General features: G+C 40.4%; 1 protein-coding gene across 1 annotated transcript in view; it reads right to left on the reverse strand.

The window, feature by feature from the left end:
• Positions 1 to 2,234: 2,234 nt before the first annotated feature.
• Positions 2,235 to 23,164, reverse strand: part of LOC134542739 (E3 ubiquitin-protein ligase TRIM45) — a 116,924-nt gene continuing 95,994 nt past the window's right edge. The window contains exons 22-24 of the mRNA XM_063387236.1: positions 22,223 to 22,337; positions 7,600 to 7,723; positions 2,235 to 2,365 (exon numbers count right to left, since the gene is read on the reverse strand). Coding sequence (XP_063243306.1) covers positions 2,235 to 2,365; positions 7,600 to 7,723; positions 22,223 to 22,337 — 370 coding nt within the window. The remainder of the gene's footprint in view (positions 2,366 to 7,599; positions 7,724 to 22,222; positions 22,338 to 23,164) is intronic.

Genomic DNA, 23,164 nt, shown 5'->3' on the forward strand with positions numbered 1-23,164 from the left:
AGCAGCCAAAAACTTCGGTGTTCCACAAGCTACCCTGCGACGAAGAGCAGCAGACAAGAATAAACCAGTTTCGGGTACTCAGAAGGGATTGGGCAATTACATGTCAACATTTACATTTGAAATGGAACGAGAACTTTGAGGCGTATTAAGTTGCTAGAGACCAGACTTTTTGGGTTAACCTGCAATGAAGTGAGAAAATTGGCCTTCCAACTAGCAGAGAGGAATGGCATCGCACATAGGTTCAGTTCAAAGGATGAAATGGCCGGATGGGACTGGCTAAGAGGCTTCAGGAAGAGGCATCTATACATAGCATTAAGACGTCCTGAAGCTACGTCAGCAGCTCGTGCTCAGGTCTTCAATAAACCACAGATTGCCAATTTCTCAAAACTTTTGATCATGTCAAAATGAACACAACATTCATCCTACCAGAATATGGAATTTTGATGAGTCTGGACTGTCAACAGTGCAGAAACCTCAAAAAGACTTTGCTACTAAAGGAAGAAAACAAGTTGTAGCAGTCACGAGTGCTGAACGAGGACAGCATGTAACATGTGTAGTTAGTATGTGTTCTTATGACAATTACATTCCTCCAGCTTTGATATTTGCTCGGAAGAATTGGAAAGAAGAACTGCTTGATGGTGCACCCACTGGCACTCTGGGAATAGCTCAGGAATCAGGTTGGATGACTGGTGAAGTATTTCTTAAGTGAATGCAACACTTTAAAGCTTTTACAAATCCCAGCCTTCAAAACGAAGTTCTACTTTTGGTAGACGGACATTCAAGCCATAAGAACATTGAAGTTTTACAATTTGCAAAGGATCATGGAATAGTTATGCTTTGCTTTCCCCCTCATTGCACCCACCGTCTTCAACCTCTAGATGTTTCTTTCTATGGTCCTCTGAAAACATATTATGATCAAGCAGTTGCAAAGTGGTTGAAGTGCCATCCAGGAAGGGTGGTTTCCCAATATCAGGTAGCTCGTTTGTTTTCTGAAGCTTATGGAAAAGCTGCAACGAACCACAATGCGCTCTCAGGATTTGCAAACACAGGAATCTGGCCAATTGATCCTGATATATTTCCAGATTTTCTTTTTGGCCCTGCTGCAACTACAGATGAGCCAAAAAGAATAAATGAAACAAATGTTGTCAGTGAAAAGTCTTTTAAAAATCCACTTGATCCTGCTTCACAAAGGCCTATAGAAGAACCAGCAATGGACAATGCTTCAAAAACTCATGGAGAAGAACCCTTGGCTATTCCATCAAATTCGTTCGAATCATGCCAAGGAAAAATGCAGACAGGCCTATCTATAACGCCAAGTGATATTTCCCCAGTGCCCTCTGGACCATGATCCAAGTCGAAGAAAAGACACCATGAAGGGACTCAAGTGTTAACAAGCACCCCTAACATTGAAGAAATGAAGAATAAGTTGGCAGAAAAGAAAGCAGTTGAAATACGATGCTCTGCAATACGTGCCAAGAAGAATATTTCTTTCCAAGTCACTCAAGAAGATTCTGACATTGAAATAGATAACGACGATGAAGATACTCCATGCTTATATTGTAACGACTTTTATAGCCGCTCGAAGCCAGGAGAAACATGGTTAAAGCGTTCAACGTGTAATATGTGGGCTCATAACGAATGTGCTGGTCTTTCCAAAACTGCAAAGCAATTAATTTGTGATGTGTGTAAGCCTTAAACTAGTGTGTCATTTTAGCCACACATACTAGGGTAAAATGACATATCGTACTTTTTCTTCATGTGACTTTAATTTTATGATGCGAGTTAAATTAAAATAGTTTAATGAGTACAAGTGATGTGTAATATGTTTGTCTGTCATAGAACACAGCCCGCATTCATCTAAGAAATATATATTTTTTAATTATTGGGCATTTAAAAAGTAGTATGTCATTTTAGGCCAGGTTCCCTGGAGTATTTAAAAACCATTTATTAATGTTTAACTTTCAAGGACATTTAACACTGGACGAGATAAAGTCCAAAGTCAATATTTGAATCAAATTTTAAAAGTTAAGATTGCATCTTTGGCTAAACAGATGTAAGGTTAGTTGCATAGGTATATAAAGCACAGGGAAAAAATAACGCAGCTTTTTGTAGAGAATATTATTTTATAAATGTTAACTGCCAAAAAAAAAAATGAAAGCTAATACAAAATGTTTATATTGGTTTTATAACAGACGATGTGTGTTGGACATGCCACAGAGCCCAGCATGTGACAGTCACAGAGTCAAGTGATACATGGAGGACTTGGGCTGGCCGCACTCGGAGTTCTCCAGCACGTTCCCACAGCAGGACCAGTGCCGACAGCCGGGGTGTCCTGTGTGTCCGTGGCCACAGCCCCTGTAGCCGCCTGCGACACAGCACACACCGTGTCTTCCATTACACCACCTCAATATCCCTGCCTGTAACCTCAGCCCCTGTAGTCGCCTGCGACACAGCACACACGGTGTCTTCCATTACACCACCTCAATATCCCTGCCTGTAACCTCAGCCCCTGTAGCCGCCTGCGACACAGCACACACGGTGTCTTCCATTACACCACCTCAATATCCCTGCCTGTAACCTCAGCCCCTGTAGCCGCCTGCGACACAGCACACACGGTGTCTTCCATTACACCACCTCAATATCCCTGCCTGTAACCTCAGCCCCTGTAGCCGCCTGCGACACAGCACACACGGTGTCTTCCATTACACCACCTCAATATCCCTGCCTGTAACCTCAGCCCCTGTAGCCGCCTGCGACACAGCACACACGGTGTCTTCCATTACACCACCTCAATATCCCTGCCTGTAACCTCAGCCCCTGTAGCCGCCTGCGACACAGCACACACGGTGTCTTCCATTACACCACCTCAATATCCCTGCCTGTAACCTCAGCCCCTGTAGCCTCCTGCGACACAGCACACACGGTGTCTTCCATTACACCACCTCAATATCCCTGCCTGTAACCTCAGCTCCTGTAGCCGCCTGTGACACAGCACACACCGTGTCTTCCATTACACCACCTCAATCTCCCTGCCTGTAACCACAGCCCCTGTAGCCGCCTGCGACACAGCACACACAGTGTTTCCATTACATCACCTCACACTACCTGCCTGTAGCCTCCTGCGACACAGCACACACAGAGTATACCATTACAGCACCTCAATATCCCTGCCTGTAACCACAGCCCCTGTAGCCGCCTGCGACACAGCACACACAGTGTTTCCATTACATCACCTCAAACTCTTTGCCCGAATCGTGCATCGCAATGGCTGTACTGTTGCTGAAGTCATGGAACATGATTCTCAAACCTTGTTCTGTTTGTTTCCCGAGTGATACAATTTTCAGAATTTTGTATTTATTTTAAAATACATGACATATCCGGCTTTGGTCGGGCAGAACACATCGTTTAAAAATAATATCTCTGCCATATTTCAAGTCTAAAGTGAATATACTTAAAAGATGGAAATTTTGATTTCTATCACCCCGCAAAAATTTTAATGGAGGTGAAAAAGGCAATAACAATGCTTTAGCCATCGGCATTGAGATGGATGATGCATCAATAATGCAACAGCCATAGCCATAGAGATTTTCGATAAAAACGGAAATCAGCAATAATTGCATAGTTACATTTGTTACCATCTGCTCCGCCTTGTCACTCTCACCTGATGACTGAGGGGAACGAGTGGACCTTTTGGTTCCAGAAGGTAAACAATGTTTTCGTCCAGCCATTAGTTACTCTGTTTTTTTAATTTTACTTTTGATTATTTGGAATTATAAAATATAGAACTACATAATGTAGAATAATTAACTGAAAGCATATTGTCACGGTCTGAAAATTTCATTACTTTTTTTCTTAAAATTATTTTACTTTTGTATCTCGTCTGGTTAACGTGTTGGTGTACGTGCGCGTTTCCAGGCTCGGCCGGTTGATTTCGACACATGGGTAGTGGAATATAGGTTGCTGCGATGGTAGTTTGCAGGCACCGCGGGCTTTTGCGAGGCTGCGTGGCTTGCTGATTCTCGCGGGCCGCTGGCCAGGGCTCGCCGAGGGATTGCACCACGTTGTTCCAAAAAACCCGCTGCGCTGCGCTAGTTTCTTGTTTTGCCGTTTTGTTAGTTCTGCCACGCGAGGCTTTTGTGTACTCGTTTCGAGGACTCTGTCCTGATTAGTGTTGCCATCTTGCATCCGAGTTTGGAAACGTGGGCAGAAACAATCGAACAGCGCGAGAGGGGAAGGGGAGGCTCGCTTGCGCCTGCGCAGAGGGAACTGTCGACTTCGCTTGTTTTGTTTTTCCTTGCGGGAAGGAGGGACAGCCATTTTCCCCGTGGCTAAGTTTTTCCCGGTGTTCGTGTTTTTTCGGGGTGACCTCGTTCGGGAGGTAAAACCCTCGTCCAGGGAGAGTACGGGGCTTTTTCGCCTTCGAGACCTCGCTGGACGGGTGCTCCACGACAGTACGGGGCCGAATCACTGAGACGAAGTGAGGGTAAGTGATTGGCAGTGATGGATAGGAAGGATAAGCTTCGGGCTGGACGATCTTCGTCCAGTACTTAATCTTTTAAGAAATAACGTAGTATTATTCCATCCCTATTATTTTTTTTAGTTTAAAACAAATCGACGTCTGGTTATAATCATGCATGTAGTGGGAACTGGGAAGTAGACTATTCCTCAGCGGAGCTGCGGCGACGAGAGAACGGCCATCTTGTTGTAATGATAATTGTTTGCCTGCCGACTTCACTTTAATGTGTATTTAATGTATTTGTTTATTCATGACTCTATTTGTTAACTTATTTGTTATTAATTTATTTGTTAACCTTTTTTTTCAGAGTTTGTTTATTTTGTCGCCAGTATCGGGTTTAGTAAATAAAAACTGTGCTTGAATGAATTAATAATGTTTCTTTTCAGTGCATGAATCATACCCTATACTCCCTGTATGGGGAGAAGACTTGGTCTCGGGTACCGCGACTCTACCTAATTACCCCCCCCCCCCCCCCCCCCCAATGTTATAGGTTATTTATTGTTTTGTGTATTGGTGTACGCGGGATGTCTGACGGAATCCCGTCACAATATACAACATGGAATGAAGGTCACATTACAACAAGAATGGGCCGGCCCTTATTAGACAATTTACATAAGTAGATTTAACAATTTTTAATTAACGTTCGTAACAAGTAACATATTAAATTATCTTAGTGAAGTTCTTGATTTCAGATCAAAGAAACAATGTGGTTGAATGCTAGCCCAAAAAAAGTTTTAAAAATAATGCAAGGCTGGCATTTCGGAGATTGATGGATGAAGTGGGACAGGTGACGAGATGTCAGAGGCCTTGGGCGATCCGCCCCTTGTAGACGGATCTGCTCCTTGGCAAAGTACCCGGGTCCGGTGTTCGGCGCCTGGCACTGGTACTCTGGCACGAGTACCCTGTCGAACAGGGTGATGTCTTCCAGGATCTGCCCGATGGTTGAGCAGGCGAGCGCGACGCGGATGATCCACGATTCTCAACAAAAAAAAAAATTATCTACGATTACTTATACATGACTTTTTTTTAGCTATATTTACGTAGACTGACTAACACCTAAACACTTCTATGGTGGGAAACATCCCTTGTCTAAACTGATCACATCTTAAGAGGAACAACACGGCGAGGCGTCCCGATGATGTCTGGTTCTATGCAGTCAGTCCCGAATCGCGGCGCGCAGTGAGCTTGAGGCGGCCGAGACTCGTAATTAAAAGCAACATAAACGAAAGAAAGGTGGGGTGGCTTCGGCTCTCGAACCGAAAGGTTCCGAACATTACCGAGGTGCTTGTCGAGGAAGGCAGACTTCGATATCTCGAAGTTGGTGGTACTGCCCGATGACCTACTGAGGTGTGGCTGAACTGAGCAGAGGTCATCTCGCGCGGGGCAGCTGGTAGCAGCATTGAGGCTTATGGGGTGGACTAAGCCAGCGCTCTGGTGGCCTGGGAAGGAACTACGGGAATTGGTTACTGCGGGAGATGCCAGAGGGCAGGCGTTCCGCGGACGTTCAAACTCCCAGGGGAAGTGATTCGCAAAACAACCGCTAGGTTGCATAAGTATGTACTTCATGTACTACTGTCGTGGCCTTGGGGAGGGGCCGACCCTGGACGGGGTTAACGGCCGGTCAAAGACCCGGGGCGGTGTTCCCAGGAAAACTTGGAGAGTAGATGGTGCTGCTGATGACAGTGGGAAAGTTGGTCTACAGGACCCGGAGGCGTGACTAGACTTTGGCGAAGATGATTCGCCATGATGTCAAGAAGTGCTCTCGTCAGGCGAGGTCTAGGAACTGTCCGGTCCTGAGAGCTTGCAGGGCCTACCAATTCTCGTCACGAATCAGGGGCGAATACAGGAGACGTCCGTGCGCCAAGGCGGGAATAAAATGATCGCCCTGCTGGGTCATTAAATGGCAAGGCTCGGAAAACTTGGGAAGACAAGTCTGACAAAAGTTGGTTGGGAGTGTACAGCAGGAGGAACAAGTTTAAGTTCTTACAGAAAAGGAAAGACTGGGGACATTAAGTTAAAAAAAAAATAATAATCAAATTTAAAATTGTGCCGAAAATACTAGTTGGGGGCACACATCCCACAGTAACGATACATTTTTCCGTGATTTTAAATACCCCATATCCTACTTCAGAACCTAAAGTAACTATACACAAAATTTAAAGAAAGTCTATATGGCCGTTAATGAGCACTTATAATATAAGTCCATTTCACAGTCACTTATTAGACAGTATTTAAATAATATTCACCAAGACTATTTCCATATCAGTAGTGTACAAGTGTTTTTCCTGTGGCAGGGGTCAGGCTGAGGATTGAGTGTATGTTCGCCTACTTGGATTTGAAATGTTTCAGCGGCCATCTTAGATCCGCCATTTTGAATTCTGCCATATTGTTTTCTAGAACTTTCAGCCATTTATAATTATGATGTAACTGTTACACTATTCGTTAGGCCGCCATCTTGAAAATCCATATTTTTAATGCTATAAAATAGGGAAGAATGTTAAAATATATAAAAAAAATTTAAAAATCAAAATTTATTATTTAAAAACACGGTGTTACATCATCTCAATCCTGAACCAGGAACCATCGCCCTAAAATACATTTATATACCACTATTTGAAAATAAAAATTCGTGGGTACAGTTTTTGATATTTGTAATTTCCAAATGATTTTGTTAAACTTTTTTTTATGTAGCATAACTATTTTATCATATGCGTGAAGCTGGTTTGTGGTTATTCCAGTTGAAGTAAGAGATAAATTTCAGCTTTGGTTTCGATTAATTCTGAACTAAATAATAATAATAATGGGTTCCGAAAAGAAAATCTCATCTTTTATAATTTTTCCCACACTCAAGGAATAAAAATTCATAGGCCACTTTCTGAGAGTTATGGTTTAATTTACTTCGGGTTGTTCTGTACTTTATGTTTTGTCCATTAGCAGAGATCGACATATCCTAGCTTACAGCTTTTCAGAACAAAGAAAGAAAAGCTAATAGTTAGCAACATTACAATTGTGAAGGGGAAAGAAAGGCTCTAACGACTTATGGCAGTGATTGTTGTCTGCGAGCGGCGAGTGAGAGAGGGCACCTGGGATGGTGCCGCCGCAGCCACACGTGGCCTCCTTGCTGCCGCCACTTGAGCAGAAGCTGCAGCAGTGGAACCTGCCCGGGTGCGGCCTCAGCGTCCTCACGCACGCCTGGAAGGGACTGCCCTGCAACACACCGCCACTTCGCCACTCTCGGCGCAGTGCCAGCAGATACATCTACTCATTTACAAGTAGAGCCTTTGCTACTTTGCTGAGAATAAAATAGGCCTCAGGCGTACTTGAGTAAAATATGACATTAAAACATTTGTGAGTTAATTATCATCACAACTTCAATACTTCCTTGTTTGATTAATTACACAATGGAAAACTTTCGATGTGCGACTTTATATATTTTTTTCTTCTATGGCTTTGACCTGACATTCAGAAAAGTAGCATTAATCAAAATGTTTATACTTTGTATGTACCAATATAAAGTATAAGTAGTTGATTAATTTCTATTTTGTCATATTTATTGAATATCTGATTCCTAGCTCGGATGTAGGTACTGTAATGTCTTATAAGAAAAGCATATATAAATCGTAATTCAGTGAAAGGAAACACATGAACATTGTTGACGGTGCCAACTGAGCTCTGCAAGATCTTCAAGTGCACCGAGTTACTTGTTTCCTCGCATCTCCTTGTTCAGTGTGTGGTTGTTGGTTTAACAGTTCCCCTACGGTGAGCTGTGTGAGAGACTGAGAGCTCATTCTGGAGCACTAGTAGTATACCATAGCCGGTCCTGCGCCAGTATCGGAGTGTGGAGCTGGGAGCGGGGCAATACCGACCACCCTAACATCACGGCGGCCATCTTGGATGACCTTAACCTCACCTTTAACCTTTACCTTGGACATTGGCCTTCACCTTGAACTTTGACCTTCACCTTGATCTTTGACTCTGTCCTCAGTCACCATCTTGGATTCCGCCATCTTGACATAGAGCACCCCAATCCCTGAATGTTTTAATTTTCGTTATGGTTGCCATCTTGAATTCTAATAACATGTTCACCAACTTAGATCTGATGTCGCAGCCGCTTTTTATCTATTCTGACAACACAGCTGCCATCTAATCAAACTCCCTACTCCTTAACTTTGAAATTTTCGTTATGGCCTCAATCTTGGAAATAGTTATTTTTATGCTAGAAATTCGGGTAAAATTTAAAATAATAAAAATATTAAATTAAATTTTTTAAATTAAAACGCACATACATCATGGAGTAAAGAGTCCTCGTTTGGAATCCGACGAGGTCATTCGATTAAAAATGATGACGGATCCTTCCTCTACGGAAGCCACTGGCAGAATGATCTCCCACCACTAATGCCAAGGCAGATGTTACGGCAGACAGTACGACGTCATGTCAGCCATCTTGAGTCCGCCATCTTTTTGTCGTCTGATGGAGGTCGCCATCTCATTTTCGTCTACTAGAAGGCACTGTCGCCATATTAGTTTAATTTTTGCCCGATAGAGCGCAGTAGTATTTATTACCGGGGCATCCACCATCTTGTCAGCAATCTTGGCTGCCATCTTGAAATTATGCAAATCTTAAGCCATAAATACGGAAAAATTTCCAAAAAATCATTTAAAAAATCACTTTTAAAATTATTATTTTATTCACTCAATATCCGTACTCGTTGGATCCTTGCTTGATGAAATAAAATATTATTGAAATAAAATTACCAAAAAAAGACAGGTTCGAGAAAAAAATTATAAAATTACAAATAAAAAATTTGTTACATAAATTCTTCAAGTAAAAAACAAAACAAATAAAAACAAGCAAATTACAATCGTTTCTCGATGTCTACAGTCTTCTTAGAAGGGGAAGCGAGTCTTTTGCGTGCCTTCACGTGTGTTTTCAGGGTACATCCATCCACATTAAAGTCGAGTAACCAGCCATGTTCAGTAGGTGGCCAGGATCACATGTCCAGTTGGTGGCCAGATGCATCCTGTAGGTGGTCATAAACATCCAGTCAGTAGTTGAGAGGTATTTGGCGACGATCCTCAGCGAACATTTTAAACAGTTCATGTACAAAATCATGTGCATAGGCTAAGCGTCTCCGAACCAAGATATAATTTTCGTCGATACTTGACCAACATTTTTAAAAGGTCATGATCAATGTCAGGCGTTTTGACCAGGCATCTCCGAAACCCGAAGTCAATAATGGCTCGACTACAGACTTATCGATGCACATTAAAAAAAAAAAAAAGCATGTTTAAATCGGAAGCTCAATCAACGAAAAGGGAGCACACGTGGAAGCACATCCAAGGAAAGGAAGTACACTAGTAGTACAGTCTGGGGGCTGCTGGAGCTGGAGCTGGAGCTGGAGCGAGGTGCGAGGTGCAGGTCAGTGACCACGGTGTCCATTTTGTATGACCTCGACCTTCATCTTTGACCTTAACTTTGAATTTGACCTTGAATTTGAAATTTGACCTTAAGCTTTGTCCTAGAACTTTGAACTTAACCTTGAACTTTTACCTTGACCATTGACCTCAGTCACCATCTTTGATTCCACCATCGTGCCATCAAGCGCCCAATCCCCCAATATTGCAATATCACAATTTTGAATTCTAATAACATGTCCACCATATTGGATCTGATGTCATAACAATTTTTTTTTCGATACTGATTTCATGTCCGCTATCTTGTTGTTGTCTGCAGGAGACCGCCATCTTGGATAGTGTCACGGCCGCCATATTGGTTTGGCTGTTCTGCTGGAGGCCGCCATCTTGGATTCCATCATCATTTTTTCTGGTATTTGTTTCTAGTGAGCACCAGCTTTGTGCTGTCTCATTCACATAAGATAGATGTTATTGCGGTTCTTATCGACATATTAAATTTAATTTTTATACAAAATACACTGCCAAAAACTAGAACCCATAATACACCCGCTCCTTTCATTACGTTTAGCATTTTTTCTCAAGGTAAACTCCTTGCTGCAGGATATACAGCAGTGTCCATTTGGTACAGCTACAGGCAACGAATCAGCATGCATGTTAGCTTCTACGACTATTACCAGAGGCAAACTGATAGTTTTAAATGGGCACATTTATTTAAATAAAAATTTTAATAGCGAGAGTTAATTTATTCCATACAAGAAACTTGTCGCAAGTAGTTCCTATTTGTACCAACAAATGTCGTTACATGTTGAGGTATATATTATTTATTATTTATGTGGAATGCAGCATGCTCACTCACGATCACAAGAGAAGGCGGGCTTCGCTAGAAATCAAGGAGAAGGAAGTTTGTCTTGAATGTCAGTGGTTGTCAATTGTCTCAAGGTTAAGAAATCGACTGAGTAATATGTTTTATTTTTGTTTGATTTCCACCTGATTAAAATTTTGTTTGTGATAATTTGATAGCAGAAATCCACTAATTAAACGAAATTCCGAATAAATTTGCTTGTTTAATTACGAGAAAAATACTTGTAAGGATATGTTTCTCAGGAATAACCAGAAAAAAACTCATCAGAAGTAACCAGAAGCAAACGTAAAATCCAACAAAACATTGTCACGAATAATCAGGAGCACACGGAGAAAACCATCAAAATATTGACAGGAATAATCAGGAGCACATGGAGAAAACCAACAAAATAATGACAGGAAAAATGAGAAGCACACAGAGAACAAAATATTGACAAAACATCAGGAGCACACAGAGAAAACTAATGGACGTTTTCCTAAATCAAGATCAGTGCTAAAAATCTTCACCTAGTTCTAGTCACTTCCATGAAATTGAGAACATTGTAGAACAGCCTGAAGCTGATAAAAACGGAGACTGTTGTGAAGAACTTCAAGTTCTCAAAATTGAAGACTGTGGTAAAATACTTAAACTTAAATGATGGACTCGACTCAATTAAAAAAACATTTTTGATCAAGCTTATGATGTTCATTGAGACAATGCCAATTGTAGTGACTTTGAGGCTGGTATTAAAACAGAATAATTTAGAGTTCTTTAAAGTAATAGTAATAAAAATATCAGGTAAATGACAGCATTACAGGTAAATGATAATAGATTCTACATGACAAAATCTTCATTTGATCTTATTGAAAAAAATTAAAAATACATTGGCCTTTACTTGGTAATATCAAGATTTCAGATGAGGTAGTGACACTCAGATGACTTGTGTTTGGACTGTGTAAACACAATATATATTAAAGTCACTCAAGCATCAAGTGAAGAAGCGTACTATAGAATTGAGAAAACGTGCACTAAGAGCCCCGACGAAGTAGAGCAGTATGTTAAAAATAGTATTAAAAACTCTACCTGGAAGAAGAAGAGTAGAAGGAAAAGGGTCTGGCTGTACACTGACTTCAGGGAACAAAGTGGAGTTAAGAATTAGTCAGTTCGAGTCACTAAAGACTTCAATACTTGTGAGAACATTTATTTATTGCATAATTTCTTGCAGTAAAATATAATCATAATCAAAACATAATTTTTGCACAATGTGTTCTTTTTTTTTGTAGAAATCTGAAATATGATTGATCCAAGGATCTCAGCTTTTTGATTGTAAGAATTAGTTTGCATTAAGGGAGGCTATATATAATAAGTAATTTATTAATAAATATTTTAAAGTCTTTATAATATTTTTGCACTGATTAAGAATCAAATTAAGGCTGGAAATCTACACATTAGTTTTAATAAATCATTCAAATAGGTCACATTATTAATAAGTTAAAAAAAATTAATTTTTTGGTTATTGCAGTTGTGCAAGATGGCTACCTAGATGAATTACATAATAGTGGACACTTATGATCGCTGTGATATGGTGATAAATGTTAGTGTACTGTAGCGGTTAAAAAAATAAAACAATATATGTAGCATACTCTGGCAAATGACCAAATATCATCATGGTGGCATCCAATATCGCTTTCATGCAGTCTTTGTAATAGTAATTTATGCCTTTGTATAAGTGGTGAGGATCACTATGCATGTGGACACCATATATGGACATACATTAAAACTTCACTCAACAGTTTCGAACCTAGGTCACCAAAGTCTATTTAAATTGCTTTTGTTGGGTTCGTACCAGGGCTATATATATATATATATATATATATATATATATATATATATTTTAAAACTAATTCTTCATTATTATTTATGTAAATTTTATTTACTAGATTTTGTTGAGTATCAAACCAAAGAACTTTTATCAATGTTGATTTAAAGTGTTTTTGTAATTTGTAGTATTTTTTTTCAATATTTATAACATTTTAAACCGAAGATGGCCGACAATATAATGTTGGTGGCTTAATTGTATGCTACGTATATTAAGCCACTTAAGGAAAACTAATCTGCATTAAGGAAACTTAAACTGATTTAAAGAACAACCAAGCCAATTAAAAAAATTTCGAGAATGTTTTGTTGGAAATTTTCCTTCAAAACGCGAATTTCCCCCAAAAAATGGGCATTTTTAAGTGGTTATGGGTTTTCTGAATAAATTTTGGGATATTTGATTCAATTTTGAAGTCCAAGATCAAAGGCCACGATAATTCAATATGGCGACCATGACAAAATTATAACCCATGCACCAGCACCAAGTGAAGGAGCATTCAACACTCAATACTTCTCAAACTAAAATAATCGTTCGTTGTGCACACGGAATCTCTTTAGACAACCTATTATCAGATTACACAGATAGGCTTTCAAAAATTGCATTTTTTAGGCAGAAGGATCTCAATTATACTAATTTAAAAACAATATAATGAAAGCATTTAATAGCAAATTATTTTATTCTGCAATTAATCGAAACTAGGTAAACGGCTATACGACTGCATTAAATAATTGAATAAAATATCAGAGTGAAGTATGCTGCAAATAAAACTTTTTAACTTGAACTGTTACAAAAGTTTCAACGAAAAACTTGGAATGAATTTTAGGCGTATCCTTGTACTTGAGTTCAAGCACGGCACTGTAAGGGGGGGGGGGGGAGGGAAATGCTAAAAAAGAATAAATTAAAAATTCCTTTCGAGATGTACACAGCTTAAACTTTTGAGTTGACGATGGTGTTAGGGTCCATGAACCATGAAACAAGAAACTACATTAGAATTTTCCGGATGTCGCTCCATGGTAACGGCTAAAATAGGTGCCTAGTCTTTCTTCGAAATCTACCGAAAAGGAGTTTGTGTGTGTGCGTCTGTCATTAGAGTAGATGGAAAGGCCTAGAGCCATTAAGGTTGGTAATTTGATTTATAGGAAAAGGGGGGGGGAGGGAGGAAGTCTGTGTTCATCTCGAGATAATTTTTAAAAATATATATGAGTAGTATATAATAGTTCCCGCCGGCCAGGCTTAAGACTGTGGTGCATGGTGCCGATCCCCATCTTGGATTGTGATGTGACGGCAACCATATTGGATGAACATAACCCTGATCCATGACTTTGACCTTAACCCCGATGGCCATATTGGATCTGGCATCTTGGATTCCGAAATTTTGTTTTCTATAACTTCCCGCAGTTTTGAACTCCACAATTTTGTTTTCTAGAACTTTCCGACATATCAAATTATGATGTCACCATTGAAATTTTACTTACGCCGCCATTTTTAAATCCGTAATTATTACTAGAAAAAATTGGAAACATTTAAAATTTAAAAAAAATATAGTTACGAATGTGAGAAAGGCCGGGACATGTGCAGGTGCAGAACTGGCTGGCGGCTGCCGCAACATGAGATGCACCGCGCGCGCCTGGAAGATAACAAGGATTGTCGTTTCCCCCCCTCCTTCCCTTCACTCCCCGCGCAGCACCCGGCATATGACACGTAACTGAAACCTGACAGCTGTGGAGTTACGCGAGCCGCCGACACGTGTTTCAAGAGATTTCTGCCGGTCGGGTCGGCGCGGATTGACGCGACTGGCCTCGACCGCTCTCGTGAGTTCTGGAATTGCGCCGGGGCATATATATATATATATGCCCGAGGACGCCGGCAGGAGTGAGTCAGTTCGGAGTGTTCAGTCGGGAGTTCTCCTGCGGCGAAGTTTCCGGGCGATAGTGCCGCGGGTGCGGCATAGTGGCGAAGTCCTTGGACGAAGGTTCCAGGAAAAGAGTTCAGTTCCGGGTGATATAGTCGCGGGCGCGGCGGAGTCCCGAGCGAAGTTGCGAGCGAGGCGTCGAGAGGATCCTCGGCGAAGGGAAGTGCGACGGCGGCGACGGAGTCCCACGGAGGAGACCCACGAGGGGTGCTGTGGTTAGAGTTGCGCCAGAGGTGCGGCCCAGCGAGGTGTGTGGATTGTGGGAAACGAGTGATTGGGGAAGCAAAATTATTTTTAAGTGCAATTAATTATTTGCCATTTTAGAAGATTATTTATGACATAAGTAGTGGCCATCAATAAAACTGTGTGTGATAAAAATCTTTAATTGGGCTATCCTTTACGAACCTGCAGTAAATCGTAACAATATATATATTAGTCAAAATTTAATAAAACATTAATTATAAAACCCCGTTGCAAATTTCGTTACGGTCGCTATATTGAAAATTTATAATTACTAAGAGAAAATTTGGAAAAAAAAATTAAAATTGATAAAAAAAAATTAAATAATCAAATTTTAATTAAAAAATTAAAAAAATGCACTAACATCATGGAATTCTTTGTTCGAACCCAGTGAGGTAAAAAAAATGGCAACCAATCCTTCCCAATACTAATGCTAGGGTATCTGTATCGCCAGCAGGTATTATGTCACATCCACCATCTTGTTTTCGTCTGCTGGAGGCCAAAGTCATGTTTTCTCTGCAAGAGTGCACTGCCACCATTTTAGTGTAATTTTTACCAATTAGAGTGCAATAATAATTTATTTTTACTGTGTAACATGCCATATTAAAATTTGGATGTCATTGGGAAAATTTCCAAAATTCATTAAAATTCTACGATTAATATACTTATTGATTCGATCTATTCCTGTCCCTGGTACGATACTGGATACATGCAAAAACATTATTTTAGACAAAAAATACTTATTCAATAAATTATGTTCAAAATCCTAAAAGGTGCTTAAGCTCCTCATATACCAGCCTCTAGTAAACTGATATGATTGCCATCTTTCATATTTGTATATATTGACCTACAAATTCAGAAAAAATTCCAAAAATCATAAAAAAAACTCATTAATTTACTGATAGATTAGTGGAATCCTGTCTTTGCTTCAATCCTTGGTCAATTCAAAAATGTATTTTAATTAAAATTACCACAAAAGTGATAGGTTCAAAAATAAAAACCATAAGTTCTTTTACTAACATAAATTTTATTACATAAATTCTACACTACTACAAAAAAGCACAAACATTTTATTTAAAAAGTAGATTACCTAAACAAATTCTGTTCAAACTTTATTTCCACGTTTAATTTTATGCCATTCAAGACACTGTATAGCTGTTAGCCCCGATTTTCGAGGATGATTAGCGAAATATTTAAAGCACATCTTACACATATAAAACTTGTGCTGACTTTTTGTAACCTGAGGTTTCACAAGTCTGGAATTTTTTTTGATGTAACAGTAGTGTACAGCATTGCTTTCATTTGTCACAAGCAACAAATCGAAATTATCTTTTCTTTCTTGTTTAGTTACTGAATCGGGCACACCTTATTATCCTCATTAAACTGAAACTTCAGGGTTATTTTTATCAAAAAGATTTATCTGATTTAATGGTGGTGTATAGTACAGACCATCAAAGTCGTACTTATTCTCCAAAGCATAATACCTCTTATCAACACAATTTTGATGACTTACTTCGATAAATCTTGCCAAAATACTCAATTTAAAACCAAACTGATTGTTCAAGTTTAGACAATCGACTACCTACTGCTATTTTGTTGACTATCAACTTAGGCAAAGCAATAAATGATGATACCTGATGGTATGAAAGCATACTTGTTTTTATTCCTATGCACATCCTCTGGTGACTACCCAGACTGTTACAATGTGAAAAAACCATATCACATTTCGCAATTATATGTCTTCCGAGAGAATGTCAGAGACCTACTGCAGGTTACAAGATTACTTTTCAAGTTATCATGTCGTCCAAATTGTTTATTACCCTTGCTGCACTGAAACAGGGTTCTTTGTTCATTATTTGGACATCTGCTCCTTTCATGTCTGCACGCACTTGAAGTGGCAGTGAAGGACGCACTGTATTTGCTCTGTAGCGATGAAAGTCCGCCGTCCATTGAAGACTCTGAGGTTGCTGGCAAAACTTCAACCGATGGAACAGCACAAGCCGATACTGGTATCGCAGATTGTATCGAATTGTCTGCAGTTGACGGTACAGATGAGGTCGGGGTCTCCGCGGCTGCCGACACTGCAGCTGTCGTCACAGGTGGCAGCTGTGTCAAGGGTGTCGCCGGGGGGGGGGGGTAGGGGGGGCAGTTGCTCCCCCTAGAGCCCTAGAGATTAAAAAAATGTAGCCAAATGGAAAAAAAATACATACTTTTCCCACAACTTGCCCCCCCCAGGCCATCGGCTGGCAACGCCCTTGAGCTGGGCCTGGTGTCAATGGTAGATCATCCATCCAGGTCGTCGTTAAAGAAGCCATGGTTCTCAAGAACAGCGTACTTATACACCAGACTAGTCAAACAAGACGATATGCACTGTACCGCAGCCAGAGGTAGACTGAGGGTCCTATCGTCTGGACCACACTTATATACCCGCGGCCTACTGGTATACTACATCAGTCAAAATATTGATATATTTAAAATTAAATTTATTTAATTTTTTATTCGATTAATATTCAGGTATCCTTAAAACTATAGAAATAAAAACACACAAGTTCAAGTTTTACACATATATTTAGAAAAATTACACAAATGCATATTGGGTTAAGACATTTAGCATTTTCGCAAGCAAAGTTCTAACGCTGAACAAACTGTGTCGTCGACTCCATATACTGTTTCGACGACTGGTTCGTATATTCCAGTTCCAACTGGTTCGCAAGTCACGGGCTCAGGAACACAGGTTTCCGACGGGACATCTTTGGCAACGACTGCTTCGGCGAGACATGGACGACGACGTCTGTGACCACGTCTGCGCCTGGGCTTTGCCTCGGTGCTAGTTGGGACAGGATCACTGAATGAACTACGACGAGACACGTGTCTTTGGACGTCTGCATAGATGCATCGCACAACCTGCTGCATCACGTCCATGTTTGGTGTTACAAGTGCAGACGAGTTGACTACCTCGTCGATGCTAGCTGGAAGGATTATGTGCGGTCTCATGTGATAGACGGCAAGCTGCTGAGTCGGTTCGTAGGACACAGAAAAGTGCGAAAACCGCCAGTGCTGAGCGCCTCCCTCACAGGTTTCCATATAAGTGCACAGATACCCAGCATCCCAGTAGTTGTACACAACACTGCAGAAGCTAGGTCTTATGCTCACGTACACGTTAGCAGGATGAAACGAAAACATCTTCTTGCAGGTCGGACGACAACTGGAAGAACGAACGCTTTCACGTCTTTTATATATGCAGGTTCCTACTAACACTGTGAGTGCCATTTCTGCATTAGCTGCGAGTTTGTACAGGCACAGACACGTTCAAACTGGTAGTGTGGCTGTTCGCCATGCATTGCACTAATCTTGCGCAGGGAAGAACAGCCATAGTCGGTCTACAGATTTACAGTTCCAGATGGTGCTTCGCGCAACTTGCTCAGCCATTTATTCTGCTCAGGTCCGGCGACATAAATAATGCCACGCAGATTCTGCAGTAGCAATTCGTCTAGAGTGTTTTTCACTTGGTGGTATGGGATTTTATCTTCGTCCCACTCCAGGCCATGGTAGTATTTGCAATTTGCATAGCCATTCGTTGGAGCGTTCACTTTTTTCGTCCAATAATTTCCATGGATACGGAGGCCGGAAGGGCAGGTTCGAGTCCTACCGTCGTCCTCGTAGGTAACGGCAATCTCCTTGAGCACGAATCCATTTTGGCTCTGGAAACCTTGTAGGTTGCAGTACATCTTATAGCTAGCAATGGTCGACCGTAACTAAATTAATATCACAAATGAAACAGTATTTATTACAGAGTTTTTACAAGCTTGTCTCAGCAATTGTACGATGCAAGCCGATCGTGAAGTATCAGACAAAAAGCATAGGTGTTTGGTGGAATATTTCCGCTAGTCGATATCTCGATCCTACAGTCGATGATGTTTAAATTTATTCGATCATCCTGTTTGGAAACATCAAACACCATTGACGGAGCCTTGTTATAGAAACTGTCGGGACTCAGTATTGATGACTGTCCGCTACAATAGTATGCTGGCTGAAACTTGACATACATTTGATATCCGAGAAGAACTATTCCGTTTTCAAAGTACATGTTCATATCAACATACGGGTAGCTTTCGCAGTCTAACAATATTTTTGAATTACGTATTTGACAGTTATCGAATACGGAAAGACTCACTCCTGCGTTGAGCTGTCTTCCGGTCTGAAGCCCGACGATGATGTATCTTGATTTTTCTGTAGCGAAGCTGGATTTTACTATCCAATTGATACGTTGACTATGAGGCAAGCCAGGATAAGTTTCCAGGCTCTAAGATCGGAATGGCACATCGAAGTTATTGCATTCTCTATGTTCTTCAACATCTTGACTCGTTCAACAGTGCTCACTGGGATGTGGGCAGCATTCACTCGATAGACTGTAGTGTTAGCGAGACATCTTGAGAGTTTTCTACAGCAGCGACAATTGTATTAATTTGCGTGTTGGATAGAAGAAGTACGAGCTCTTGTTTCGTATAAATGATTATATGCTTGTAGTCCTCAGCGAATCTAAGAAGCGTGAACACAGGTACACAAACTTTTAACTTTCCTTCGGCATAAACCTCGAGAGCCCAACAGGCCATCTTTACAACAGACAGATAGTTTGGTATTAGTGAAAGGTAATTTTTCATAGCAAATGTTATGCCTACATATCTCGTCTGGTCTACCTCGACGCCATTGATTACATATGTAATGCAATCGATTAGGGGAAGAATACCATTCCAGGACATTGTCATCGTTGTTGGATGTGTGCCATCCGCTTTTGTCAGCCTGCCTCTTATACGTAGAAATGACTGCGAAGGTAAAGTACAGATATCCTGGTGCTGTACTGCAATGCGTACTTCTGAAGGTAGTGCGTACGGCCCGAGCAGGAAAGGCTGGTACTCGTGCAGTTTCATTTTCGTAATGCTGTCATCAAAAATGACTGGATCTTCCACGTTTAGGATTTTGTCTTCCATATTTATTCGGTAGTATGGCCAACGTAATGTCACAATTAGGTACTAGATGGAGTTCGGCTCCCCAAGCTCCACAGCTTGAAGGTTGTACCAGTAGGAAACTATTACTACTATTAATAATTTTGTTAAATAGGGAAATTTTTAATTTTAACGTCAAGATAAAAGTTCAAATCCAAGGGTCAATGCCATCTGAGATGGCTGTAGGCTTCCTGGATCGTTTTTCTGAGCCGTTTCTCGGGCCAATTAAATAATATAATTTACAAATCCTCTGCCACAATTATTGGGGGAAAATTAATAATTTTTGTTTATTCTTCTAAAATTGTAGGGATTTTTTTTCCAAAGATGTAGATATAAATATACATAATGAGAATAAAATACAGTATATAAGTAGGAAATTGAATTTTTAATATAATATTTTCACATTAGTTGTCTGGCGAGAACCTTTTTTACTCTTTGTCCATGTGTTTGGTCACTAGATGTTCTATGTTTAAATTCTACATTGGGAAAACATTAAGGACATTGAGAGAAAACACATAACCTTACCTGTTGTTACCATGTGGAAATAACATCCTGTGACATCACAAGTCATAGACAGGCTACTGCTGGGTGTAGGCAAACTCCAACCAAAATTCAGAGGGTTCCTTCCAAAACAGCTTCAAACTCAGGGATACCAACTGAGACCTTAGTAAGAAGAATACCACCAAGGGACTCGTCTGTGTATCGATTGTTTGGACTACAAAGAAGAACCTTCTAGAACATTCAATTTTAGTCTCCGATTTTATGTTTCTTCCCAGACAAGTGAGAGGCATGAGTGGGAAAGAGGGGGAGAAAATTAGGGTATATAAGCTGGGGATTTGGGCAGTTAGTTATGGAGCTGCAGGACCATCACTAGACTTGCCATGGATTGTTGACATCGCATATACGTACAGAGAGAGAGAGAAGATAATCCGAGACAATGCAGGTTATGGGAGAGCTATGCATTGATTTGGTATGTTCAGTAATGACCATTAGAATATTTTCTAAGTGTAGTTGGTAATATTTGTTGTATATTTGCTGGATTATGTGGCAATTTTTTTGAAGTTGTTTTTCATTGCCCCTTGTTGAGTTAGTGTTTAAATCTGGGTGCTCGTGATTGCCATATTAAATGCTTTAAACTGTTGGCGTCAATATTTATTTCAGAGAGTTTTCCATAGCTCTCCAAGACCTGAAATTAAATAAATAGCCAAGTACGTACATAATGTTTGTTTTCAAGATATTTGTTGCGAATAATCGCATATAAAGTAAATATTCTAGTATTTAAATGTGAGATAAAGTAACTTTTGGGACATTTTTTTGTACCTGACTCAAAGAGATTTTTATCTATTTTTGTATGTATTTATAAATATTTATATGACTGTGGTTATGAAGTGAATATTTTCTGTTGGAGAACTCTGTTCAGAGATACTATGATTAATCAGAATAAAAGTATCATTGAATTTAATTTACTTGTCTTGTTGATGTTGTGCCACCTTCAAATTGTTCAACATATAGGTTATCTTTCCTTTGTGATTTAGAGCATATGGGCTTCGGCCTGAGACGCACTTAGTCTCCCTCCCTAACCCGGAACCCTCCCCAACAAACTTAGGAAAAAAAATAATATGCAGGTATGGCCCCATTTGGGCAAGCAAGTTGACCTTGTGTAACTAAACCTTAGTAAATAGAGTGGCGCTTGCAGTGGGGATTTGGGATCAGACGGGACTGGCCTCCATTCTTAGCTCACTGATTCATGTAACACCTGCATCACTTAGTGTCTCAATTATAGAATAGTACACTCCACCTCTTCGATCTGTTTCCTGAAAAGTGATGGAACCACTCAAGAAATACAGTTACCTGTTGGCTCTTACGAAATTGACGACACTGCAAATTACACCAAGGAAATGTTAGCACAGTATTTAGACTTTCAACTGCGTGGAAATTCAAACACTCAAAAAAGCATTTAAACATGCAGTGAAACTGTCGACTTTACGAATCCTGAGACCATAGGTACGATGCTCGGATTCGAACCAAAGGTGTATGATACAGGAACAACGTACAAATCTACGCGTGCAGTAAACATATTGCCTGTGAATGTCATAATAATAAACTGTAATTTGGCTAAGTGGAACGTATCTCAATGGAAGACTAAACAACATGCTGCACGAGTTTTCGCTAATGGTCTCGCCAGGATATAAACTGGTCGAATTACCGCAAAGTATCATTTACGTTCCAGTCGTCGTGAAGTGCGCACACGAAGTCGTCGTCAGAATCGTTGACCAGCGAGGACGATTGGTGAATTTTCAAGACGAAGAAATTACATTACATCTGCACTTAAAGCGATGGGCAATTTGTGACTGTAAACAAAAAAAAACGGATTTTCTCTCCAGCTTTACACATAGTAATTGTATTTTCTAACAGTCACCTTTATAGGTTTGTTGTTGACGAAGACAGATACACTGAGGTTGCTGGCAGCATCCGGCACGAATGAGATGCGATAGGAGCCGTCTCTCTGGTCGCATACTTGAGCCGGGATTCTCCTGCAAGCAGAAAAAAGAACTTGACTTGAGATAAGTTCACTTCACGCAGTCATGATACATTCCAGTAGGAAATAAAAGGAAAAAGGGTGAATAATAGCCTTGGTCCAGTTAAAAATTCCCAGCCCATTAAGCTGACTGAATGTCTGTGAAGAAGTATGGAGAGAGCGAGAGGTGTATTTCATTTTAAATGTTTTAACATACGAAGAAACCAAATATTTGTTCAAATGTATTGTAACAAATAAACATACTTTATTTGAAGATAATATTAAGTACATTATTATGGGGCCAGTCCTCTGGCCTGATGAGCAAAAAGAGTTTTGCTGTAAATTTAATGTTTTAAATGATTGTTGTATATAATATTTTAGTATTTTTTTAATGATATATTTTTGTATATTTTATATCTTTAGTGCTATTGTAGTGTTAGAGAAACTGAGTTATATTAATGGAATACATTCAGAACTTTGTCAGGCAAGTTCGTTGACAATAGCAGGCGGCGCCGTGCAAAGAGATAAAAAATACTTTGGTGATATTTTGCGCGATATACGATGGACCACGCTAAAAGGTTTGGGAGTAAGGACATACACGATGGATTGCTGTGCTGCGGCAAGCTCTACGATGGCTCGCGCTTCGCTTGGCGAGCCGGACACACGCGCACCGGTGCCTGGCGAGTGACGTCAGGAAGCGGAGGTGGGGCTGACAGTGCTCAGCTGTGGTACTCGCTACTCGGCCGTGGCTGAAGTCGGACACACAGTCCACAAGTATGTCCGTGCACGAGGTGGAGACCTGGGGCCCGTAGGCACGGCCTGGCAGGACAACAAACCTTTGGC

The sequence above is a fragment of the Bacillus rossius genome, assembly GCF_032445375.1.
Source record: "Bacillus rossius redtenbacheri isolate Brsri chromosome 9 unlocalized genomic scaffold, Brsri_v3 Brsri_v3_scf9_1, whole genome shotgun sequence".
NCBI classification, from domain to species: Eukaryota; Metazoa; Arthropoda; class Insecta; order Phasmatodea; family Bacillidae; genus Bacillus; species Bacillus rossius.